The sequence below is a fragment of the Triticum aestivum genome, chromosome 7B, assembly GCF_018294505.1.
Source record: "Triticum aestivum cultivar Chinese Spring chromosome 7B, IWGSC CS RefSeq v2.1, whole genome shotgun sequence".
In the NCBI taxonomy this organism is placed as follows: domain Eukaryota; kingdom Viridiplantae; phylum Streptophyta; class Magnoliopsida; order Poales; family Poaceae; genus Triticum; species Triticum aestivum.
The window spans coordinates 597,957,629-597,985,312 of NC_057813.1; the positions used below are offsets into that span (position 1 = coordinate 597,957,629).

Below are 27,684 nucleotides of genomic sequence, written 5' to 3' on the forward strand. Positions count from 1 at the left end.
CCCGCCACGAACCGGGCAGGGCCCCGCCTCGGCCCCTCCCCGAGCACGCCTGGCCACGGCTCCGGCCAGCGGCCCGCGTCTCTGCCAGGCCGACCCTGGTGCTAGCTCCGGTCGGCGGCGGCCTCTGCTTCTCCGGCCGACCACGACCAGCCCCGTCCCTCCCATCCCCTCCATCGCCGTGACGCTCCTCTGCCCGGTGAGCTATGCTTTTTTTCATTTTTCCTACTGTGACATTCATAGTTTCATATTAATTTGCTGCAAATAACTACTATGTATGGACATGTGTAACTTATCTTCACAAAGACAAGTGATGTAATTGTTAGCATTGTTCTCTTCTAGGTTTTATGTCCATAAGCCTAATATTTGTACCAATATGATATATAATGGATTATGACAATATATGCATCTGAGATTAATGGATGGTGTATTCGGCCCCTAAGTCTATTCGCATATGCATGCAAAACAAATTTTTGAGTTGATGTTTGTGTCATGTTCTTTGAGTTGTTGACGTCTAGAGATGGCATGGATAGGAGGTGAAGTTGTGTTTAAATCCTTGCTATGTGACATTTAGTTTCTAAAATAGTTGTGTGAGATGTGCTCCAAAATTGACATATGATGAGTGGTTATTTAATAATGATGATCTTGCTAAAAAAATTGAAGGACAAAATTTTACACTTGACGAAATATGATTTTTTTTCATAGTTTAAACTGTCAATGCTTAACCTATTTTTTTGCACTTGGTCGAATTAACAGGATTTGTGGTGTTCCATCTTCATGGAGTGACCGTCGACGTTGGAGGTGTTTGTCCACGATCGTCCCTCCTTTGATCGACTGCATCCTCTACATCGGAGGGTGAGCAACAATTCCATGACCTCGTCCACTTTTTTTCCATGTCACTAGATTGAATTTTCACATCAAGTCGCGTAACCTAGTTCTCCCATCCGAAAGGGTTGCATCAATAAATATGCATTCAATTGCATATTTATCACCGCAGCTCTTTCGGATTGTCCATCGCTTTCCACGGACAGCCCGAGGATGTGTAGATTGGGTACGTTGTTCATGCTCTACCCCGTTCCGAGACAGGATTTCGGCGGCGCCTCCCTGTTGTTCTCCGGATGCACATTCTCTCGGCATTTTGCCGAGACGTGTATTTGGAGAACAGCGGGAAGGTGCTGCCGAAATTTTGTCTCGGAATGGGGTAGAGCATGGACCGTACTCAATCTACACATTCTCGGGTGGGATTAGGACCCATCTTTACCTATTAGAGATGTAGGTGGATTAAATGTCGTTTCTCGTCAACCTTGTGTTGGGGAACGTTGCAGAAAACAAAAAAATTCCTACTCGTTTCACCAAGATCATCTAGGAGTTCATCTAGCAACGAGTGAATAGATGCATCTACATACCTTGTAGATCGCGAGCGGAAGCGTTCAAAGAACGGGGATGATGTAGTCGAACACGACGTGATTCGAATCACCGGAGATCCTAGCACCGAACGGACGGCACCTCCGCGTTCAACACACGTACGGAACAGCCACGTCTCCTCCTTCTTGATCCAGCAAGGGAGGGAGGAGAGGTTGAGGGAGATGGCACCAGCAGCAGCACGACGGCGTGGTGTTGATGGAGCTGCAGTACTCCGGCAGAGCTTCGCTAAGCACTATGGAGTTGGAGGAGGTGTTGGGGAGGGAGAAGGAGGCAACCAAAGGCCAAGACGTTCAGGTATGAAGTCCCTCCTCTCCCCCACTATATATAGGGGTGCCAAGGGGGGGTGGTGCGCAGCCTAGGAGATCCAATCTCCTATGGCCGGCGGCCAAGGGGAGGTTTCCCTCCCCCCCAAGGCACCTAGGAGGTGCCTTCCACTAGTAGGACTCCTCCCCCTTGGAAACCCTAGGCGCATGGGCCTTGTGGGGCTGGTGCCCTTGGCCCAAGCAGGCCAAGGAGCACCCCCTACAGCCCATGTGGCCCCCGGGGATGGGTGGCCCCACCCGGTGGGCCCCCGGGACCCCTCCGGTGGTCCCGGTACAATACCGATGACCCCGAAACTTGTCCCGATGCCCGAAACAGGACTTCCTATATATAAATCTTTACCTCCGGACCATTCCGGAACTCCTCGTGACGTCCGGGATCTCATCCGGGACTCCGAACAACATTCGGGTTACTGCATAAACATATCCCTACAACCCTAGCGTAACCGAACCTTAAGTGTGTAGACCCTACGGGTTCGAGAGACAAGCAGACATGACCGAGACGACTCTCCGGTCAATAACCAACAGCGGGATCTGGATACCCATGTTGGCTCCCACATGCTCCACGATGATCTCATCGGATGAACCACGATGTCGAGGATTCAATCAACCCCGTACGCTATTCCCTTTGTCTATCGATATGTTACTTGCCCGAGATTCGATCGTCGGTATCCCAATACCTCGTTCAATCTCGTTACCGGCAAGTCACTTTACTCGTACCGTAATGCATGATCCCGTGACCAGACACTTGGTCACTCTGAGCTCATTATGATGATGCATTACCGAGTGGGCCCAGTGATACCTCTCCGTCATACGGAGTGACAAATCCCAGTCTTGATCCATGTCACCCAACAGACACTTTCGGAGATACCCGTAGTCTACCTTTATAGTCACCCAGTTACGTTGTGACGTTTGGCATACCCAAAGCACTCCTACGGTGTCCGGGAGTTACACGATCTCATGGTCTAAGGAATAGATACTTTGACATTGCAAAACTCTAGCAAACGAACTATACGATCTTGTGCTATGTTTAGGATTGGGTCTTGTCCATCACATCATTCTCCTAATGATGTGATCTCGTTATCAATGACATCCAGTGTCCATAGTCAGGAAATCATGACTATCTGTTGATCAACGAGCTAGTCAACTAGAGGCTCACTAGGGACATGTTGGTGTCTGTTATTCACACATGCATTACGATTTCCGGATAACACAGTTATAGCATGAATAAAGACAATTATCATGAACAAGGAAATATAATAATAATGCTTTTATTATTGCCTCTAGGGCATATTTCCAACAGTCTCCCACTTGCACTAGAGTCAATAATCTAGTTACATTGTGATGAATCGAACACCCATGGAATTCTGGTGTTGATCATGTTTTGCTCTAGGGAGAGGTTTAGTCAACGGATCTGCTACATTCAGGTCCGTATGTACTTTACAAATCTCTATGTCTCCATCTTGAACATTTTCACGAATGGAGTTGAAGCGACGCTTGATGTGCCTTGTCTTCTTGTGAAACCTGGGCTCCTTGGCAAGTGCAATAGCTCCAGTGTTGTCATAGAAGAGCTTGATCGGCCCCGACACATTGGGTATGACTCCTAGGTCGGTGATGAACTCCTTCACCCATATTGCTTCATGTGCTGCCTCCGAGGCTGCCATGTACTCCGCTTCACATGTAGATCCCGCCACGATGCTCTGCTTGCAACTACACCAGCTTACTGCCCCACCATTCAAAATATACACGTATCCGGTTTGTGACTTAAAGTCATCCAGATCTGTGTCGAAGCTAGCGTCGACGTAACCCTTTACGACGAGCTCTTCGTCACCTCCATAAACGAGAAACATTTCCTTAGTCCTTTTTAGGTACTTCAGGATATTCTTGACCGCTGTCCAGTGTTCCTTGCCGGGATTACTTTGGTACCTACCTACCAAACTGACGGCAAGGTTTACATCTGGTCTGGTACACAGCATGGCATACATAATAGAACCTATGGCTGAGGCATAGGGGATGACGCTCATCTCTTCTATATCTTCTGCCGTGGTCGGACATTGAGCTGAGCTCAATTTCATACCTTGCAAAACAGGCAAGAACCCTTTCTTGGACTGATCCATTTTGAACTTCTTCAAAATCTTATCAAGATATGTGCTTTGTGAAAGACCTATGAGGCGTCTTGATCTATCTCTATAGATTTTGATGCCTAATATATAAGCAGCTTCTCCAAGGTCCTTCATTGAAAAACTTTTATTCAAGTAGGCCTTGATGTTGTCCAAGAGTTCTATATCATTTCCCATCAAAAGTATGTCATCTACATATAATATGAGAAATGCTACAGAGCTCCCACTCACTTTCTTGTAAACGCAGGCTTCTCCATAAGTCTGTGTAAACCCAAACGCTTTGATCATCTCATCAAAGCGAATGTTCCAACTCCGAGATGCTTGCACCAGCCCATAAATCGAGCGTTGGAGCCTGCACACTTTGTCAGCATTTTTAGGATCGACAAAACCTTCCGGCTGCATCATATACAATTCTTCCTTAAGGAAACCATTAAGGAATGCCGTTTTGACGTCCATTTGCCATATTTCGTAATCATAGAATGCGGCAATTGCTAACATGATTCGGACGGACTTCAGCTTCGCTACCGGTGAGAAAGTCTCATCGTAGTCAACCCCTTGAACTTGCCGATAACCCTTAGCAACAAGCCGAGCTTTATAGATGGTCACATTACCATCCGTGTCTGTCTTCCTCTTAAAGATCCATTTATTTTCTATGGCTCGCCGCTCAATGGGCAAGTCAGTCAAAGTCCATACTTTGTTTTCATACATGGATCCTATCTCGGATTTCATGGCTTCTAGCCATTTGTCGGAATCCGGTCCCGCCATCGCTTCTTCATAGTTCGAAGGTTCACCGTTGTCTAACAACATGATTTCCAAGACAGGGTTGCCGTACCACTCTGGTGCGGAACGTGTCCTTGTGGACCTTCGAATTTCAGTAGGGGCTTGATCAGAAGTATCTTGATCATTATCATTAACTTCCTCTCTAGTCGGTGCTGGCACCTCAGGAACATTTTCTTGAGTTGCGCCATTTTCCGGTTCAAGAGGCAATACTTCATCAAGCTCTACTTTCCTCCCACTTACTTCTTTCAAGAGAAACTCTTTCTCCAGAAAGGACCCATTCTTGGCAACAAAGATCTTGCCTTCGGATCTGAGGTAGAAGGTGTACCCAATAGTTTCTTTTGGGTACCCTATGAAGACACATTTTTCCGATTTGGGTTCGAGCTTTTCAGGTTGAAGTTTCTTGACATAAGCATCGCATCCCCAAACTTTTAGAAACGGCAGCTTAGGTTTCTTCCCAAACCATAATTCATACGGTGTCGTCTCAACGGATTTCGACGGAGCCCTATTTAAAGTGAATGCGGCAGTCTCTAAAGCATAGCCCCAAAAAGAAAGCGGTAAATCGGTAAGAGACATCATAGATCGCACCATATCTAACAGAGTGCGATTACGACGTTCGGACACACCATTACGCTGAGGTGTTCCAGGCGGCGTGAGTTGTGAAACTATTCCACATTTTCTTAAGTGTGCCCCAAACTCGTGACTCAAGTATTCTCCTCCACGATCTGATCGTAGAAACTTGATTTTCCTGTCACGTTGATTTTCAACCTCACTCTGAAATTCCTTGAACTTTTCAAAGGTTTCGGACTTGTGTTTCATTAAGTAGATATACCCATACCTACTTAAATCATCAGTGAGGGTGAGAACATAACGATAGCCACCGCGAGCCTCAACACTCATTGGACCGCACACATCGGTATGTATGATTTCCAATAAGTCGGTTGCTCGCTCCATTGTTCCTGAGAACGGAGTCTTGGTCATTTTACCCATAAGGCATGGTTCGCACGTGTCAAATGATTCATAATCAAGAGACTCTAAAAGTCCATCAGCATGGAGCTTCTTCATGCGTTTGACACCTATGTGACCAAGGCGGCAGTGCCACAAGTATGTGGGACTATCATTATCAACCTTACTTCTTTTGGTACTCACATTATGAATATGTGTAGCATCACGTTCGAGATTCATAAGGAATAAACCATTCACCATAGGAGCATGACCATAAAACATATCTCTCAAAAAAATGGAACAACCATTATTCTCAGATTTAAAAGAGTAGCCATCTCGAATTAAACGAGATCCCGATACAATGTTCATGCTCAAAGCTGGCACTAAATAACAATTATTAAGGTTTAAAACTAATCCCGAAGGGAGATGCAGAGGTAGCGTGCCGACGGCGATCACATTGACCTTGGAACCATTCCCGACGCGCATCGTCACCTCGTCCTTTGCTAGTTTCCGCTTATTCCGCAGCCCCTGCTTTGAGTTACAAATGTGAGCAACTGCACCGGTATCAAATACCCAGGAGCTACTACGGGCACTAGTAAGGTACACATCAATTACATGTATATCATATATACCTTTTGTCTTGCCGGCCTTCTTATCCGCTAAGTACTTAGGGCAGTTCCGCTTCCAGTGACCGCTTCCCTTGCAATAAAAGCACTCAGTCTCTGGCTTGGGTCCATTCTTTGGCTTCTTCCCAGCAGCTTGCTTGCCGGGCGCGGCAACCTCCTTGCCGTCCTTCTTGAAGTTCTTTTTACCCTTGCCTTTCTTAGTGGTTTTATTGACCATCAACACTTGATGTTCCTTTCTGACTTCTACCTCTGCTGATTTCAGCATAGCAAATACTTCAGGAATGGTCTTTTCCATCCCCTGCATATTGAAGTTCATCACAAAGCTCTTGTAGCTTGGTGGAAGCGACTGGAGGATTCTGTCAATGACCGCATCATCCGGGAGATTAACTCCCAGCTGAGTCAAGCGGTTATGCAACCCAGACATAGTGAGTATGTGCTCACTGACAGAACTGTTTTCCTCCATCTTACAGCTAAAGAATTTGTCGGAGACTTCATATCTCTCGACCCGGGCATGAGCTTGGAAAACCATTTTCAGCTCTTCGAACATCTCATATGCTCCATGTCTCTCAAAACGCTTTTGGAGCCCCGGCTCTAGGCTGTAAGGCATGCCGCACTGAACGAGGGAGTAGTCATCGAAACGTGCCTGCCAAGCGTTCATAACGTCTTGTTCTGCAGGGAGAACGGGTGCGTCACCAAGCGGTGCTTGTAGGACATAATCTTTCTTGGCAGCTATGAGGATGATCCTCAGGTTCCGGACCCAGTCCGTATAGTTGCTGCCATCGTCTTTCAGCTTAGTTTTCTCTAGGAACGCGTTGAAGTTGAGGACTACGTTGGCCATTTGATCTACAAGACATATTGCAAAGATTTTAGACTAAGTTCATGATAATTAAGTTCAACTAATCAAATTATTAGTGAACTCCCACTTAGATTAGACATCCCTCTGGTCATCTAAGTATTACATGATCCGAGTTAAACTAGACCGTGTCCGATCATCACGTGAGACGGACTAGTCAACATCGGTGAACATCTTCATGTTGATCGTATCTTCTATACGACTCATGCTCGACCTTTCGGTCTTCTGTGTTCCGAGGCCATGTCTGTACATGCTAGGCTCATCAAGTCAACCTAAGTGTTTGCATGTGTAAATCTGTCTTACACCCGTTGTATGTGAACGTCTGAATAAAACACCCGATCATCACGTGGTGTTTTGAAACAGCGAACTGTCGCAACGGTGCACAGTTAGGGGGAACACTTCTTGAAATTATTGTGAGGGATCATCTTATTTACTACCGTCGTTCTAAGTAAACAAGATGCAAAACATGATAAACATCACATGCAATCAAATAATAAACGTGACATGATATGGCCAATATCACATAGCTCCTTTGATCTCCATCTTGGGGCTCCATGATCATCTTGTCACCGGCTTGACACCATGATCTCCATCATCATGATCTCCATCATCATGTCTCCATGAAGTTGCTCGCCAACTATTACTTCTACTACTATGGCTAACGCGTTTAGCAATAAAGTAAAGTAATTTACATGGCGTTTCTTGATGACACGCAGGTCATATAAAAGAATAAAGACAACTCCTATGCCTCCTGCCGGTTGTCATACTCATCGACATGCAAGTCGTGAATCCTATTACAATAGCATGAACATCTCATACATCACATATAGATCATTCATCATTCATCACAACTTTGGCCATATCATATCACAAACCACTTGCTGCAAAAACAAGTTAGACGTCCTCTAATTGTTGTTGCAAGTTTTACGTGGCTGAATTAGGGTTCTAGCAAGAACGTTTTCTTACCTACGTTAAAGCCACAACGTGATTTGTCAACTTCTATTTACCCTTCATAAGGACCCTGTTCATCGATTCCGCTCCAACTAAAGTAGGAGAGACAGACACCCGCCAGCCACCTTATGCAACTAGTGCATGTTAGTCGGTGGAACCGGTCTCACGTAAGCGTACGTGTAAGGTTGGTCCGGGCCGCTTCATCCCACAATACCGCTGAAGCAAGAAAGGACTAGTAACGGCAAGAAAGTTGACAAATCTACGCCCACAACAAATTGTGTTCTACTCGCGCAAGAAGAACTACGCATAGACCTAGCTCTGATGCCACTGTTGGGGAACGTTGCAGAAAACAAAAAATTTCCTACTCGTTTCACCAAGATCATCTAGGAGTTCATCTAGCAACGAGTGAATAGATGCATCTACATACCTTGTAGATCGCGAGCGGAAGCGTTCAAAGAACGGGGATGATGTAGTCGAACACGACGTGATTCGAATCACCGGAGATCCTAGCACCGAACGGACGGCACCTCCGCGTTCAACACACGTACGGAACAGCCACGTCTCCTCCTTCTTGATCCAGCAAGGGAGGGAGGAGAGGTTGAGGGAGATGGCACCAGCAGCAGCACGACGGCGTGGTGTTGATGGAGCTGCAGTACTCCGGCAGAGCTTCGCTAAGCACTATGGAGTTGGAGGAGGTGTTGGGGAGGGAGAAGGAGGCAACCAAAGGCCAAGACGTTCAGGTATGAAGTCCCTCCTCTCCCCCACTATATATAGGGGTGCCAAGGGGGGGTGGTGCGCAGCCTAGGAGATCCAATCTCCTATGGCCGGCGGCCAAGGGGAGGTTTCCCTCCCCCCCAAGGCACCTAGGAGGTGCCTTCCACTAGTAGGACTCCTCCCCCTTGGAAACCCTAGGCGCATGGGCCTTGTGGGGCTGGTGCCCTTGGCCCAAGCAGGCCAAGGAGCACCCCCTACAGCCCATGTGGCCCCCGGGGATGGGTGGCCCCACCCGGTGGGCCCCTGGGACCCCTCCGGTGGTCCCGGTACAATACCGATGACCCCGAAACTTGTCCCGATGCCCGAAACAGGACTTCCTATATATAAATATTTACCTCCGGACCATTCCGGAACTCCTCGTGACGTCCGGGATCTCATCCGGGACTCCGAACAACATTCGGGTTACTGCATAAACATATCCCTACAACCCTAGCGTAACCGAACCTTAAGTGTGTAGACCCTACGGGTTCGAGAGACAAGCAGACATGACCGAGACGACTCTCCGGTCAATAACCAACAGCGGGATCTGGATACCCATGTTGGCTCCCACATGCTCCACGATGATCTCATCGGATGAACCACGATGTCGAGGATTCAATCAACCCCGTACGCTATTCCCTTTGTCTATCGATATGTTACTTGCCCGAGATTCGATCGTCGGTATCCCAATACCTCGTTCAATCTCGTTACCGGCAAGTCACTTTACTCGTACCGTAATGCATGATCCCGTGACCAGACACTTGGTCACTCTGAGCTCATTATGATGATGCATTACCGAGTGGGCCCAGTGATACCTCTCCGTCATACGGAGTGACAAATCCCAGTCTTGATCCATGTCACCCAACAGACACTTTCGGAGATACCCGTAGTCTACCTTTATAGTCACCCAGTTACGTTGTGACGTTTGGCATACCCAAAGCACTCCTACGGTGTCCGGGAGTTACACGATCTCATGGTCTAAGGAATAGATACTTTGACATTGCAAAACTCTAGCAAACGAACTATACGATCTTGTGCTATGTTTAGGATTGGGTCTTGTCCATCACATCATTCTCCTAATGATGTGATCTTGTTATCAATGACATCCGGTGTCCATAGTCAGGAAATCATGACTATCTGTTGATCAACGAGCTAGTCAACTAGAGGCTCACTAGGGACATGTTGGTGTCTGTTATTCACACATGCATTACGATTTCCGGATAACACAGTTATAGCATGAATAAAGACAATTATCATGAACAAGGAAATATAATAATAATGCTTTTATTATTGCCTCTAGGGCATATTTCCAACACCTTGTAAAAAATAAAATATTGATGTGGGTAATTTAAATGAATCCTTAATTTTGTTGTGTGGCTTCCAATAAAGCAGAGATGGCAGATAATCAGTGGATGTATAGTGGGTTTTTCCGTCGGAATCAAGTAACAACAGAGTGGGTCGAGAAAATTGATGTGTTTTTGAAAGAGATATTCCGTAGTCCAATGAGGATGGTGCCAGAATGACCGTGTGCCAAATGTAAGAGACGTATCCGCAGAGATAAGAGTGAGATGACTAAGCACCTTCGCACGAATGGATTTATGCCCAACTTTAATATGCCGATAAACTTTCCCCAGCGGGACCGTGGTAGAGAGGATGTGATACGACAACGCGTCGCTGGTTATGAGGACGATGGGGTTAGAGACATGCTAGATGATGTCTTTGCTGCACAGCCGACACCTCCGTCACATTTAGCGAATGAACCGGAGGAGCCGGAGGAAACCGCAAAGGCCTTCCTGGAAATCTTGGCCTCGTCAAAGAAACCTCTCTATGAGGGTGCCAAACTGTCTGTGCTGGATGCCATCTCGCAACTGATGGCAGTCAAGGCTGAGTACGGCTGTAGCCGAGGTTGCTTCGAAGCATTTCTGGGAGTATGGGCTAACAGCCTCCCCGAGGGCCATGAACTGCCGAAAACCATGTACGGTACGAAGAAAATCATGAAGGCGCTCTCCATGGACTATGAGAAAATACATGTTTGTCCAAAGAATTTCCTTTTGTTTAGGCATGAGTATGCGGATGACAACTACTGTAGGAAGTGCGGTTCCTCTCGGTATATTGAGGTGGTCGATAAGCATGGTCAGAAGCGGCAGCTAAAAATCCCTATGAAGGTTCTTCGGTATCTTGATTTTATAAAAAGACTGCAGCGCCTTTTCATCACCGAGGAGTCTGCCAAAATGATGAAGTGGCACAAGGAAGGGAAAAGGTACAATCCAAAAAAAATTGTACATACATCAGAAGGTGAAGCATGGAAGTCATTCGATATAAAGTACCCGGAGGAAGCAGCCGAGGCTGGGAATGTCAGAATTGCTATAACAGGTGATGGGTTTAATCCATATGGTATGTCGTCTAATCCATATAGCTGCTGGACCGTATTTTTTATTCCGCTCAATCTCCCTCCCGGCGCCATAATGCAACACAAGACCATGTTCATGTCGCTTATAATTCCGGGGCCTGAATATCCAGGGAAGAATTTGAGTGTGTTTATGCAGCCGTTTGTGGATGATTTGCACCATTCTTGGTACTTCCCGAGGTTGACATACAACCGGCATGTGCAGAAAAATTTCTTGAGGAAAGTTTGGCTACAGTATTGCATGCATGACTTTCCCGGCTATGCCCTGTTCTGCAGATGGTGTACAAGTGGAAAGATGCCTTGCCCAGTGTGCATGCAGGCCTTGATTTTCATTTGGCTGAAGAAGGGTGGCAAGTATGTTGCCTTTGACCAACATCGACAGTTCCTCCCTCCAGACCATCCTGATAGGGAAGACAAGAAGAACTTCACAAAAGGCAAAGTTGTCCATGAAGTAAACGAGATTCCAACGTTTTCTGGTGCGGATGTGCTTGCTCAGCTCAAAGCTCTTAAGCCTGCCGGTGAAGGCAAAGGCAAAGGCAAAGGCAAAGGTAAAGGGAAAAAATGTTTTGAAGGATATGGTGAGACGCACAACTGGACTCACATTACCCCCTTCACGCAGCTTCCCTATTTTAAGGACCTCAAACTTCCATACAACATCGATGTGATGCACACCGAAAAGAATGTCGCAGAGTCCCTTTTTAACATGATCGTCGACATTCCTGATAAGACAAAGGATAATGTTAATGCTAGAGTCGATCAATAGAATATTTGTGATAGACCATGTCTTCACATGCAACCTCCCACAGGCAGTCGAAAATCTTGGTTCAAGCCAGATGCTGACTTCGTACTTAAAAAGGATCATAAGATGGAGGCATTCAAGTGGATGAAACACGTCGTGAAGTTCGCTGATGGTTATGCGTCGAATATAAGTAAGGGGGTCAATATTTCAATGGGCAGAGTGACCAGGCTCAAGAGTCATGACTATCATGTATGGATTGAGCGGATTATGCCGGTGATGGTTCGGGGCTATGTTCTCGAGCGTGTCTGGCGTGTGCTTGCGGAGTTAAGCCATTTCTTCCGAACGCTTTGTGCTAAAGAAGTATGTCCTGAGAAGATAAAAGAAATGCATAAGAAGGCGCCGGAGTTGATATGCAAGCTAGAGAAGATCTTCCCGCCAGGCTTCTTTACTCCGATGACACATCTCATTTTGCACCTTGCGAACGAGGTATTGTTGGGGGGGCCATGTGCAGTATCGTTGGCAGTACGGCCCTGAGAGACAGAACAAGCATCTGAGACAGAAATGTGGAAACAAAGCTAAGATTGAAGCTTCCATAGCTGAGGCAGTTATCCTAGAGGAGGTGGCAGACCTCAGGACAGCCTACTATCCGGACCATGTTCCGATGTTGCACAATAAGGTGTCCTGATACAATACAGAAGAACCCAAGTATAAACCCAAGTTGCCTCTATTCATCGGGCAAGGTGGCAGAGCTAGATGCTCGACATCTTATGTCATGCCACGAGATGAGTGGGAGGATGTCATGTTCTATATCTTGCACAACATCAAGGAAGTTGAGGATGAGTGGATGAGGTAATACCTTTGCACCATTCTTTTAGTCAATTCATTATGTTCACTTTGCCTAGTTCTTATACCGCTTTTCTTATTGTAGTCGATTCGTTGAGGAAGAGTGGACGGGAATGCTGCCTCCTACTGAAGCGGAGGCACTTGCTCTTCTCCGAAAGGGTGCTGATGGAAGGAAAAATTTCGTTGCGTGGTTCATGGAGAAAGTAATATTTCACACTTCCCTATTACCCATTTCACACTTCCAATTAAACTCATGCACCCTATAATTTCAATTAAACTTGTAGGGAAATGATCCGAACGAATCAATGGATGAAGAATTGAGATGGGTTTCCATGGGTTTTGACCCTACCGTCATGACATGCCAAAAGTATGATGTGAATGGGTATCGCTTCCATACAGAGGAGCACCAGAACAGTCGGCCTGATCCCAAAACCATAAATACCGGAGTCTTCACCGAAGGAGATAATAAAGTAGATTACTACGGAAGGGTAGGAAAAATATACGAGCTTACATTCAAACGTGGCCGTAAACACCTAAGTCTCACTGTGTTCAAATGCCGATGGTTCGACCCCAAAAAGGGTCTGAGACATACGCCTTCTGTTGGTTTAGTTGAAGTTAAACCATCAACCGTCTATGCCGGAGCTGATCTCTTTATCGCCGCTACCCAGGCCACACAAGTATATTATCTGCCTTACCCATGCCAGAAAGAGTACCTAAAGGGTTGGGAAGTTGTGTTCAAGGTGTCGCCACATGGTAAGCTACCGGACCCGAACGATGATGATTACTACAACATAAACCCCATGACATACGTGGGAGTGTTCTTTCAAGAGGAACATTATGACGTGGTCCAAAACAAGGAGGATGATGACTTGGGTTATGTTGACCTGGACCCAAACGACGACGGAGCACGGATTGATGGTGAGGCAGTTGTGAATCAAAGAGACATAATTATGCTTGAAAAGTTAAATGAAGACGCCGACGCTGATGATGAGGAAGAGCCTCCACCTCCGTCAGACAACGAAGAAGATATGCGGGATAGTGATGATGAGACCGGTCGACAAATAGATTACAATAGTGATGATTCATATGGGTTCTAGAAAATGTATGTTCTTTTAATAATGTGCTCTTCCGTTATTAATGTCTTTCCTGTATGCTTGTTTTCTATATCCTTACTGATTGTTTATTCTCTTCCAATGCAGGTTTGCTAATCATGGGCATGTCCAGCGGTGCCAGTTTCCTCAGTAAACTCAAAGGAGGACTTACTCGGAGTGGACGAGCCCACAAGGTTCCCTCCCGACTACGCGAGGATGGCACCTCACAGGGAGGTGGAGGGGTCGGGGGAGGAGACCCTAGAGGAGGAGGGGTGGGGGAGAGCCCCTAGAGGACGAGGAGGTGGGGAGAGAGGCGGGCCAAAAAACTCTGGGCAGTGTCCGAAATAGGAGGGTCTTCTTCGATGCCCTCCTATGCTGATGCAGCTTCTGAGTCTGAGGTGGAGGAGTATGTTCCTGATGTCGAGGAGGAGGAGGCCGAGGAGGAGGAGGCCGAGGAGGAGGGTGAGGAGGAGGGCGAGGAGGGTGGAGGGGAGGTTGACCCCGAGTTGTGGGGTGACTTGCCACCGGGTGCTTCGCAGGGGTGGCTGCGTGGTAATGCCGGAGTACCTACACCACCTTCTATCGAGGCGCACAAGTGGCTCATTGAACCCGCGGGGACAGAGTAAGTGCATCTCAATCATATTTTCAACACATGACAACATTTTTTTATTGTACACATGGCAACCCTTTGATTCTTTTGCAGTAACTGGATCCTTCGCGGAAAGGGCCGTAAACCGAACGGCCTTATCACTGTCCTGTTGAAGCAGTTTTGGCCTGGCCTATTCTGCCCGCGGCCAGACAGGGACCCGCAGCTGCGTGTTTTGGCCACAAGTTGGGCCCACTACGAGGCTTGCAGCAACGCGGAGTACGGGACGGCCGCTAAGGCCGTGATCACCAAATTTTGGGTAAGTTCCCTTTTGAATCACTTATCTTCAGTTTCATTCATAGTTTATCATTGAATCACTCAACTCATGCCTTGTTTGCTTCTGGTTTATGCATGATTGCAGCAACTCTATAGAGTTCTTGACAAGCACAAGGCCAGAGCCGACCTGGTCTTACTTGCGTCTGCAAAGAAGAAAGCTCGTCAGTTGCAGTACGAGGTGCGTTGGGTTGCCGTCTCGCAGTACTACCACATCTACCTGCAACAAAAGATGACCAAAACTCAAGCACAGAAGCAAAAACTTACCATGAGCAGGGAGCAGTTCATGATGGTAACTATTACTGACTTTTCATTGTTTCAAGGAGTCAACTATATGTTTCGTGCTCACATGTCATGCTTCCAAAATTTGCATAGGTTGTTCCTCGTTGGTGCTATGGAAGGCATGACGGATGGGCGTGTTTGGTGGATAGGTGGGTCGGTGACGATCCAGAGTTTGCTGCCAAGAGCATCAAGGCCTGGGCTAACCGTGGAAAAGACGGGACACACGGCCAAGGAAACAGGAACCACTGGGGCTTCAAGGCCATGAAGGTATATCTATATGAAAGATGCATTTTGGTTCTTCTTTACCGTCATGTTCTTATGTATGGCTAACTTCTGTTTGACGTTGCAGGAGGACAAGTTGCAGAGGCCGCTCTCAGACATGGAGTCGTGGAAGCTGGCCCGCGAGCGGAGTGATCGCAAGGAGGGCGAGAGCCAGTACTACGGCAACACCGAGCAACACCTGGAGTCTTACACTCAGAACTATCAGAAGTTGCATCCGGATGTTCCCGTTCCTGAGGTCGCCCAGTCTCAGATCGACGACACGGCGGTGGTGGCCATCCAGGGTAAGTCCCATGGCCGGTATCCGTGTTTCGATGGCTTGATCACTCCGTCGATCTCGTACACACGGCTTCGAGCTACCAACCCGAGCCCGTTAGAGAGTACGGGGCGTTCGCAGCCTCCCTTAGTCCGCCAACGTGCTGTAAGTACTTCCCCTTATCTTCTTTGTCTCTATCTTTCTTAGTTTATTTTCATCACTGCCCACTTAGAAACAACCTCAATTTTGTAGGCATATCAGGCCTTTCTCGAGCATAGGCATATTGAGGTGAGGGAGTACTTGCAACGAGTGAAGGCAAACGATGATTACAGCCGTCAAGTGATGGCGGTTAGTTTTGCCCTCTTAAACCAAGCTCAAATTTGCACTTTCATTCCTTCTGACTTTGTTGATCACGGCTTGTTCTAAGTGGACTTGTTTAACTAACATCCAGGCTATGTTGGCGTCTTGGACTAACCGCACGGAGCCACCACAAGTTGGACCCCCACCACCACCTGCGGGAGACGCCCCACACATTCCCACGTTCGAGGAATGGCTGGCACTAGGCGGTGATACTCCGGTTAGTAAATTTGCCTAACTAATGACAAACTAGTTCTCGTTCATTCAACACTATCATGTCATATTTACCGTTAGAATCTTCTTTCAAACATGTAGGGGACCGGTGGCTGACTCCTGCTCCGTCGACCCCAGTCACTCTGATCTGGCAGAGTGATGGTGGTCGCGGTGGCGGTTTTGGCGGAGGTGGACTTGGCGGTGGCGGTTTTGGCGGAGGTGGACTTGGTGGTGGTGGTGGTTTTGGCGGAGGTGGACTTGGCGGAGGTGGTGGTTTTGGCGGAGGTGGACTCGGTGGTGGTGGTGGTTTTGGCGGAGGTGGACTCGGTGGTGCTTGATGTCGATGATGATTCCGTGTATGCGGCCGTTGTGCCATGTCTTTCATGTTTCAACTTTCATGATGTTTCATGTCTTGCACTACTCTTATGTTCGTGAACTTTCGCCGGTGATGATCTTTAGATGATGAACTTGACTATGTTTAAATGATGATGATGAACTGTCATATTTCATATTATTCTGTTTTGAAATGCTGTCAAATGAATTAGAAAAGAGAAAACAGGGAAAAAAAACTATGCCTACGGCAAAGCCGTCGGCATATATACGCTCAGGAGCCACCAGTAGGCGACACGTGGCAGGGCTATGCCTACGGCAAAGCCGTCGGCATAGATGATCTATGCCGACGGCTTTGCCGTAGGCATAGCCCTGCCGCCAGGTCGAACCAGGGGGCGACACGTGGCAAAGATATGCCGACAGCTTTGCCATCGACATATCTTTGCCACGTGTCGCCCCCTGAGTCGCCAACAGTTTTGACGGCGCCGTCCGTTGCCGTCAGACGGAAAACTACGCCGACGGCTAAACTATGCCGACGGCTGCCCCAGGGCCGTCGGCATGCCCTCCTATGCCGACGGCTATATTATGCCAACGGTCTGATAGGAGTACGCTGACGTGATCTACACTGACGGGGCTATGCCGACGGCAGCCGTAGGCATAGATCTATGCCAACGGCATAGGACCTATGCCGACGGCCCTTGGCCGTAGGCATAGCCCACGAGTCCGGTAGTGACACTCACTATCGTCGCTCGCTCGCCGTTGTCAGAACTGCTTGGAGTTGGAGGACGCACTCCCTGTCAGGTAGATTTGTCTCGCCGTGTATTTTCTGACGTCCAACTCACGTGATTCAAAACTACAGAGTACCACCGTGTTCCATGATTTCTGTAGACAATTCAAAAGGTGATACAACGTAGTTGTGCATTTCTCACCTTAACTTGTTTTTAGGTTGACCAAGCAGTGTCCTATTTACCCTCTTGATGATGTGGATTAACGCTGCAAGTGGGACTGTTCCTGGGAATCCCACCTTGATCCACCTAGTCCCAACACGGCTTGATGGAAAAGAAGTGGATGTCCCATCAAAACTAGCGCATAATAGGTGGGAATAAGTGGGATCCCACTTAACAGATGCATCATATGCATAACTGAGAAAAATTGCAATTTCCGGTTTCTTTCTTTCCAGCGAAAAATTGCAATTTGCAGCATTTGGGAAAGTGAATTGCACGTCTCCCTCCTTTGAGCGTTCATCAAACAAATTCCAACCCGGCCAGTACCAAACCCTCTCCTCTCGGTCTGCCTCGAATCATCCATGGACATGGATCTTCGCCGCCATCACCACGCTGGAGAATTCGGTCGGTAATTAACCTCATGCTCCTCCTCTTATCTTCTCCGCCTCATCCATGTATCAGCTAGCAAGCAACCGAGTCATAGCAATCGCAAACTTGAATGAATGAATGAATCAACCAATCGATCGATCATTCGCAGTGGCGGACGTGGTGCTGTGGCGGCGAGGCCGGGCGAACCTGAGTGCGCTGCTGCTGGCGGCCGCCGTCGCCTCCTGGATCCTCTTCAACCGCGCCTCCGGATACACGGCCGTCTCGCTGGCCGCCGACGTGCTGCTCCTCCTGCTGGCGGTGCTCTGCGCGTGGTCCAGGGCCGCGCGCCTCCTCGGCCGCCCCGCCCATCCCCGAGACCCCGACCTGCAGCCGGCGGCCGACGAGCTCGCCGCGATGGTCCGCTCCGGCCTTGCCGGCCTCACCTCCGCCTCCCGCCGCGTCACGCAGGGCCAGCCCGGCTCCGGGCGCGTCTTCGCCTGCCTCGCCGCCGCCGCCCTGCTCGGCCGCCTCGCGCGCGACCTCCCCACCCTTTTCATAGCAGGAACTGGAATCTGTGCGCTCGGGCGGGTTGCTCTATCCTCTCGTAACAAGTGGGGTTAGGGTGGGTTCCAATGGGCTAATAGGGTTAGCCCACTTAATATTCTGCCGGTCCAGTGGAAATCCACTAATGCAATTTAAGTGGGATGGGATTCTTAGTCCCACTTATTCCCACCCCCACCTGCAGCGTGATGTGGATGTTATCAAAATATCAAGGAAGGAAAGCTTCTGTAGATAGCATCATCCGCCAGATTAGCTGGTTATACAGTCTCAACTGGTGGCCGAATTACTGAGGGACTAGATATACTTGCTGATGTGGGAACACACAAATATCAGTTAAATCATAAAAGCAATGTGAGTGTAATGGGCATACCTTTTTTGTTGCGGGTGGTAATGGGCAATTGGGCATACTTCTCTCAGGTGGTGCCGTAGAAGTGAGAGACTATCTCTTGATCTGAGGCTACACTAGACGCATGGTGAGATAGTAGCTAAGCCAGTAAGTGAAATGTACCACTGGAGGGAGTATTGCTTCACTTTTGTTGCTTCGATAGTCGGATTAGTAATTCTAAATGTGCATGGCAAGATCCAAAATATGCAAAAATAATAATAATAAGCTCCCGCCTTCTCGGACAAGCATCACATTTCTACTTATGAGTCTGATAGTTTCAAAATAATAAGCTACCGCAGCTTAGTTTTCATACAGACCATGCCAAGGTACTATATTGGAGTTATATTGTTCCTCTGATTTTTTTCCTATATCAAATAACTGCTTGTGTTTGTTTAACTGATAATAAAAAAAGTCATGACTTATTATTTTAAAATTTTAATTTTTTAAAATCACAACTGCAAGTAGTTCGATGAACACTTCCATTATCTTTTTGAAAGAAAAACAAGTGATTGATTATTCCAGAACATAGTATATTTATGTTCTTGCAGTGGTTGGTTGTGCATGAATGGTGATTGCAACTAAATTGAAAGTTTGGAACATACCAGTGTCTCTTTGTTTTGCGGCCTCATTGCTCAGGCAAGTGCCGCACAAAAAAGAAATCCAATTATGTTGTTCCTCAGATGTCATATTTATTGACTAGGTCTTTTTTCCCGTTCTAACCGAGTTTGTGGGTCATTTCTTCCGATTAAGCATTTCCGTTTGATAAACCTACTTGATATGTTTCACTAATTTCTGTTGCGGTAGAATTCTCTAATTAGTTACATATTCTTCATTTAGGCAAAATTATGTAACGCAGGAACTGGAAGCTACTTATATTAGAAGTCCAAAGATTTAATTTTAACTTGCTAGTAATCATATCAGAATTCATTGTTGTATGATTCATAATCTTAAAGACACGTACGTTATTTTACTCCATCGGTTCTCGTAGGATGACCCTTTAGTTATTGTTTATGTACTTTCTTTTGTCCGTAGCAATGCACGGGCAATTTACTAGTATATAAACTATATTTGATTGTGGAGTTACCTTTACAGAACTCTAATAGAATGGATTTAATCTAACCCTTGCATGTATTTTGATAGTGTCTTCCATTCATCATTAATCATTTACTTATGTCTTAGTTGTCCTACAGCACCTTGTCGGGAATTGTATAATGCCATTTTGGATTCTTGGTTGAGATGCTTGCCATATTTCTTCTATTTCCAGGACGACACTTTAGTTTTACTAATCCATAGATCTCATGCTGCCATGTCAATAGGTACCTCATCATCATTGATGATATATGGGATATGAGTTCCTTGGATATAACCAAATGTGCTTTTATTGATAGTAAGTGTGGAAGCAGAGTAATCACAACTACTCGTATCTTTGAAGTGGCGAAAGAGGCAAGTGACATTTACAAGCAAGAACCTCTTTCTCCTGGTAAATCGAAGGAATTGTTCTGTATGAGATTATCTATTGGCAAAAGCAAAAGCCCTTATCATGAATCAGTTAAGATATCTGAGAAGATATTGCAGAAATGTGGTGGCATACCGCTAGCTATCGTTACAATAGCTAGCTTGTTGGCTAGTAAACCAGTAATGGATTGGCCTGGGGTCTATGACTCTATTGGTTTTGGGGATGAAGATAACAAAGAAGTGAATACCACAAGAAAGATACTGCTATATAGCTACTATGATCTTCCATATTATCCGCGGCTTTGCCTATTGGACTTGGACCTAGGCATATACCCTGAAGATTATGAGATAAAAAAGGACACTTTAATTTGGAAGTGGGTAGCCGAAGGATATGCCCATGGGGAACCAGGAAAAGGATTATTTGAGGTTGGAGAGAGATACTTGAACTTGCTCATAGATAGAAGCATGATCCAGGCAGTGGAGAAGCCATATAAGAGCATCATATATGCTTGTCGTGTGCATGATTTGGTTCTTGATATGATTCATTTCCTATCAGAAGACGAAGGTTTTGTTACTGCATCAAACAGTGACAGGACATCTCCACGTATCACTGCTCGTAGGTTAGCCATAAATAATGAAGTCGTAAAGCGGCGGGATGGATCTGTGGCTGACCCGAGCATGCAGCAAGTGAGGTCATATAGTGCCACCATGTGTCAATTTCGTATGGTGCCATTGCTTTCAAACTTTAAAGCTCTACATGTGTTGGCTTTAGAAGAGTGCAAGTTCATCGCAAGCGTGCAATTCTCCGTGGTGCCGAAAAATTCTCCTTATCATCTTAAGCATCTTGGGAGGCTGATTCACCTGAGGTACCTTGGTATCTCGGAGCATCTTGGGAAGATAGAGGTCCCTGAAGAAATAGGGAATCTAAGGTTTTTGCAGGTACTGGACTTGGGCAGAAGTGGCATAGAGAAACTGCCTCAGAGTGTTGGTCGGCTAACACAACTGAAGTGCCTACGCTTTGGCGGTTCTTGCATGGGGGTGTTGGACTGGACGAATCTAACATCTCTGGAAGAGCTACAGTGGCACCATGTCTCTCCAGACTTTCTGAAAGGGCTGGGCACGCTGAAGGAGCTGAGACAGTTGAACGTACTCCTTCAAAAGCAAGATAATGTGTTGTTCAAAGATTTGATGGGACGTGTTGCCAATCTACAAAAACTTCAAGTCATAGAACTCGATTGTTTGATTACACAGCTTAAGCCGTGGTCTGATTACGCTGGCTCTGTGGCCCTTGGGCACCTCCGTCATCTGAAACTGTATGGCCCGCTTCCTGGGCTGCCAGTGTGGATTAACTCCTCATGCCTCCCAAACCTCTGCCACTTGCGTATGAAACTGACAACTATGGAACCGCAGGATATGGAGATCCTCGGGAGGTTCTCAGAGCTCATTACTCTACGCATTCGTTGCAAGGATGGCGTTGTTTTTCCTGACACCATGGAGGAGGGTGCATTCCCCAAGTTGAGATACTTGGAACTGAGTAATTCTAAACAACCCAGATTTGTATGGGGAGCAATGTCCAGCCTTGAGTATTTTCAGTTCATCAGCCTGGTAGGGACCCAAGGCTTGGACTTTCATAGCCTGGTGAACCTGACTCGTCTTGAGGAAGTTGATGCTGAAATCAGAGGCAACACTGCAATGGGTATCGATGTGCGGCAGGCACGTGCGTCGTTGAAGCATGCAGTTGAGATCCATCCCAACCATCCCGCACTCAAGGTACGTGCTACTAACATTGCAAATGTTGTGTCTCTCTCATGTACTTGTAAAAGGAGACGAGTTTCTTTCTCATTTCACCTTTATTTCATTTGCAGATTCGTGCCAACCATCTCGCACGCAATGTATGTGTGACGTGTAACATTACAAAAGTGGTTTCTTTTCTCATGTACTTATAAGAAGAGATTTTCTGTAGACATATATTACTAATGGCTTTCTATATCTGTTTCAGGAGGCGAGCTAGTTGTGCTCGATCTTCAATCTTCAGGTATGAATCCCATGCGAATTTGAAATTTTCAGAAAAAATGTCTGTGTACGTCATGTACACTTAGGTACGTGCACTGATCCGTTGTTCACTTATCTATATAATCATTCTTACATTATGTGACTACATTTTATAGGTCAACCAGGGCTGCGTCAGTGAGTCCTGCTTTTCCTATGAGGAAATGCCATCAGCAAGCTACAGGAGTAAAATCGTGAGGTGGCTTGGAATCCAACAATACGATTTTTCTGTAATCAGCCTCCGTGCCTTTGACCCACTTTGACCCACTTATGGTTTAATTTGTTCACCACGCCTTTTCTGGTAGCTACTCGGTTATATTTTTTTGGTGTGGCAATGTTTTGTCATCAACCAATGGACCAAACAGGCTCTTAGTATCTCCTTGCATGTGTAAAGTACATTGTTCTATTTGTTTCTCCAGAATTTTGATGAGATTTGGTTGTTTGGAAATTGAATATGAGAATCCAGAGTAGAAAACTAGAAATATATATGATTTATTATATTTTATTAGTGCTAGGTGGTCTATGGATCTAGATGTAATTTTTATTATTTCTAGTGCTCGTTGTACTACCATGATTGAAGATGAATAGATTGAAAGTTTTCCTCGCAAAGAAAAAAGTATGTTGTTGTAAAATCTTTGTAGAATATGAGTAGTGTTCCTTATGCATGTTGAGATAAATAAAGTTCGTTGATGAAGTAGCATAAGTAGCATTTCCCTTGCATGTTGAGAGAAATAAAAATAGTGAGGTTGATGTGGTGGCTTATGTGCATGTTGAGATAAATGGAAGTAGCGGGGATCAACTTAGTATATCATCTCTGTTCTACAAACTCTGCCTTCTTGGCTGCAGCCCGAAGAAATATATACGCTTGAGAGCTTCAGGAGTGTTTCATCCCTCCCTGTTGTGCGGGCGCGCGTGTGGTGTTACACACCTCGAGCCAACTATAGTAGAAGTCTACTTTAAGCACTACAACAGCTCCTCACAAGATCCTCTCAGCAGAATATCGTGTGTCACCTATATTCAGTAGATGACGACCTCGGATTACCCTTGTTCGACAAGTTGAGGTGCAGAGAAACAAGCATCACACAGATCACGACCATCAAGCAGCCGACGAGCGTGCCAAAGAAGAGCGCCCCGGGTCGCCTCGTCTGCATGAACCCATACACTCCCTCGGATGTCACCAGGATGACATCGGTCAAGCCATCACCGGAGAAGTCCTCGAGGATCAACGCGTGAGTCGGTGGCACAGAGAGCTCGATGGACGCCGGTAGGCCACCAGAAGGAGATGACCAGAGCCTCCTGATCGCCGCTCGCAACAATCACCTGCTTTGGGTCGTAGGCTTGCAGAGAGAAGGCCTTGAGAGTGGGATCACAGCGTTCTCCGTCATCCCTGATGGAGATGGAGATGGAAGGTTTGTCCATGTCGTGCCTGGAGGCATCAGGTCAATACTCAAGTCCAGAAAGATAGTGTCTGAATTAAGGTGAACGATGATATCGGCCACTACTTCCAAACGCATAAGGGGTTGAGACAAGGGGATTCCATGTCACCTCTTTTGTTCAATATTGTGGCAGATATGTTGGCCGTCATTATTGGCAGGGCCAAGCAACACGGCCATGTAGAGGGTCTAGTTCCTCATCTGGTTGATGGAGGGGTGTCCATTCTACAATATGTTGATGACACTATCATTTTCATGGAACATGACATGGCTAAAGCACGTAACATGAAACTTATCTTATGTTTATTCGAACAATTGTCTGGAAAAAATTAATTTTCATAAGAGTGAGGTGTTCTGTTTTGGGAAAGCCAAAGACGAGGAACATACCTACGGACAATTATTTGGATGTGAATTAGGTGCTTTACCATTCAGTTACTTGGGTATTCCGATTCATCACCGTAAATTATCCAATAAGGAATGGAAGTGTATTGAAGAACGAATCGAAAAAAAACTCAGCTACTGAAAAGGCAAGTTGATGTCTTATGGAGGTTGACTAGTTTTGATTAACTTAGTATTGACTAGCATGCCAATGTTTTTACTTTCGTTCTTCGAAATCCCGAAAGGAATCCGAAAGCGACTTGATTTCTTTAGATCTCGTTTCTTTTGGCAGTCTGATGAGGCCAAGAGGAAATACCGTCTCGCGCGTTGGGATATCCTTTGTCGACCTAAAGACCAAGGGGGCCTCGGTATTGAGAACTTGGAGATTAAGAATAAATGCCTGATGAGCAAATGGTTGTACAGGTTAGAGATAGAGCCGGAGGGCATGTGGGCTCAAATCCTGCGCAATAAGTATTTGCACTCGAAAACGCTAGCCCAGGTTACCATCAGACCGTCTGATTCACCGTTCTGGAAGGGACTTATGAGAACAAAGGATATGTTCTTTCGTAGGGTCAAATTCTTGATTGGCAACGGGATGTCAACAAGATTTTGGGAGGATACGTGGCTAGGAGAGACACCACTGGCCTTACAATATCCTACCCTTTATAATATTGTGCAACGGAAGGGAGATTACGTAGGTATCGTCCTTCAGACTATTCCCTTGAACATTCAATTCAGACGTACGCTAGTGGGTGAGAGATGGACAGCCTGGATGCACTTGATTCGGAGATTGATTGAAGTTCGACTCTCCGATGTGCCTGACTCCACAAAATGGAAGTTAACTAAAAATGGGATATTTACGGTGAAATCTTTTTATACGGATCTGATTAATTCTGGCCCCATCCCGAGGTCCCTTCATATATGGAAGGTTAAAGTTCCTTTGCGGATCAAAATTTTCATGTGGTTTGTCCACAAGCAAGTAATACTCACAAAGGACAACTTACTTAAGAAGAAGATGGGTAGATAACTCGCGGTGTTGTTTTTGTACTCAGGATGAGAAAATACAACATTTATTTATCGAATGCCCACTTGCAAAGTTACTTTGGAGGACGATTCATATAGCTTTTAATATCAATCCTTCAGTAGATATTGTGTCATTGTTTGAGACGTGGTTAGCTGGGGTTGAAAAGATCACGGTAGCTCGTATTCGGATTGGAATATGTGCGCTATTATGGGCTATATGGAACTGCAGAAATGATATGATTTTTAACAGACAACACAACTTAACTTTTTTGCAGGTTATCTTCAGAGCTACAGCTTGGATCCGTACGTGGTCCTTACTCACTCCTACGGACTCCAGGGAGCCTTTGGTTACTGGGTGCAACCAATGGGAGATGGTGGCTCGGGTTATATTCAACCGGTTCGGATGGCGGTCGCATAACAGGATAGTCTAGAGAGCTTGTCCTTATTATCACCATACCGGTTGTCTTTGTGCTTTATTTTTCTCCGTTTGCGAGCTGTAAGACCTTTGTGATGACTCTTTCTGGATTTTTAATAAAAAGGCCGCATGCATCATCATGATGCAGAGGCCGGGGGTATACCTCCATTTTCAAAAAAAAATGTCGTGCCTGTCGATTAGTTGCCACCTGCATGTCGCATCAAGACCAATTAGGCCGGGAGTGTATGAGGTGGCCTACGATGACAGACAAACAAGTCAGGGTATTGGAGATAAGCACCGCTCATGATTTCGTGGAGAAAACCTACACCATCGACTTGTTGCGTCCAAAATCGCTAAATAAATATACGGACCTAATTGGTCAAGAAATGGAACAATGAAATTGTCCATCGCTAATTACGAAGATCGAAGTATACAAGAGCTACCGAGGTGAAATATATGATACTGGCTCTAAGATGGGTCATTGTATGCTAATTCTCTACTGTCCAAATTAAATTAGTAGACCTCAAGTTCCATGTTAAACATAAACTCTGATTGTTTAAGGTGAAAAGGTATTTATCATGATAACATTGTACTTTTGTAAGCATTGCATAAACTTTGGCAAATCATTTATGACAAAGACAAGATACAGTTTCATGAAAAACTAACTTACTACTTGCAAGGATAAAATGATAGCAGAAAATTAAGTAATACTAGTAAAACAGATAGAACAAGCAACATTCAGTATCATCTAGGTTTATGTTTGGGCAGAAAGCTCAATTTCTCTCTCTTAAGAGAAACTAACTGAAAGTCCTATAAACCATTTGAAAGGATTTATCTAATGATCGGAAAAGCATGAAACCTATAGTACAGCATCACCCCTTGTGACACAAGCAGATGCATGTTTATTGTATATCTTTTCAGCAGCCCTAATAAAGGGCGAGACTGATGTTTTCTGCAGATGTTTTATTCTCCCTCCGTTTAGTGATCTAAACGCTCTTATATTTTTTTACAGAGAGAGTATCATTTATGTTTAGATATTGCATCGGCATATTCTTATGTGTTATAAGCAAATTTTGCTGCATTTTCCCATTGTCTGCAACTTATTTGAACCTGATTGGAATAAATATTTGTTAGAATAAAAAAGAAATTGATGTATTATATAAATTAGTTATAGTTGAATTGTGGAGTAAAGTATACGAAAGTCTAATAGAATGAACTCAACCAAACCTTGCATGTATTTTGATAGTGGCTTCCATTCCTCATTTATCACTTATGTATCAGTTGTCCTATGAAGAACCTTATTGTATCGCTTGCCATATTCCTTCTATTTCTAGGTCGACACTTAGATACGTACATTTAATCTATGGTTCCCTCTTTGTCTTGTCAACAGGTACCTCATCGTCATTGATGATATATGGGATACGAGTTCATGGGACATAATCAAATGTGCTTTCATTGATAATAAGTGTGGGAGTAGAGTAATCACAAGTAATCGTATTTTTGAAGTGGCAAAGTTGGCAAAGTGACCTTTAGAAGAAAGAACCCCCTTTCTCTTGGTAAATCAAAGGAATTGTTCCGTATGAAAAGCGCAACCAACCAGCCGACCGTAATAGACCATCTACAAAGTAAAAATATGAGACTTAACTCAAGGGTGAAGAATGGTGCGACAAGGTGCACGTCACACTCTAGTGCCATTCTAAACCATGAAAATACTAGATGTCAATGTGCCCTCCTTTTATTCTCAACAAAATGGCCATTTCATCTTCGATTTTTTCTGTGGGTCCTTTATTCTCACACATACATTGCTATAGAGCCGCTGTCATGACGCGAGCTACATATCCTCCTTGCAAGAGCAACCATGATGCCATCAATGTTGTCAGCGTCCCATCTCATATTCTCTTGTTCCTCCAAGCGTCTCTCTGGCTCACTACAATGAGAAATCAATGCATATGAATATCTATGCCTATCACCACCTCATGCTAAGAGAAAGCAGGAACACCAAGGAGGACGGAGTGATGGGAGAAGGAGGGAATGGGTTGCCTTGCCATGGTCATGGACCAAGACATGCGTGGGAGAACTATGTAGTCGGTATAGTGGCGAAGGCTCAAAGGGGACTTCGAATAACCGTTTGAGCTTGGGCATGAAGTTACCTTGAGGAGGAGGATGGTCACAGAGGTGGACAAGGTCAC

The 27,684-nt window shown here is 45.8% G+C and overlaps 1 protein-coding gene and 1 pseudogene across 1 annotated transcript; both read left to right on the forward strand.

Moving 5' to 3' along the window:
* Positions 1-22,208, forward strand: part of LOC123158234 (disease resistance protein RGA5-like) — a 29,319-nt pseudogene extending 7,111 nt beyond the window's left edge.
* On the forward strand, positions 17,729-18,902 carry LOC123161254 (reticulon-like protein B12). Its single transcript, XM_044579110.1, has one exon. The coding sequence runs from the start codon at positions 17,935-17,937 to the stop codon at positions 18,415-18,417; it is 483 nt and encodes a 160-aa protein (XP_044435045.1). The 5' UTR covers positions 17,729-17,934; the 3' UTR covers positions 18,418-18,902.
* Positions 22,209-27,684: the final 5,476 nt, after the last annotated feature.

Bases quoted from the DNA above. Each gene is read 5' to 3' on its own strand.
- LOC123161254 (XM_044579110.1), top strand. From the start codon at position 17,935: ATGAATCAACCAATCGATCGATCATTCGCAGTGGCGGACGTGGTGCTG.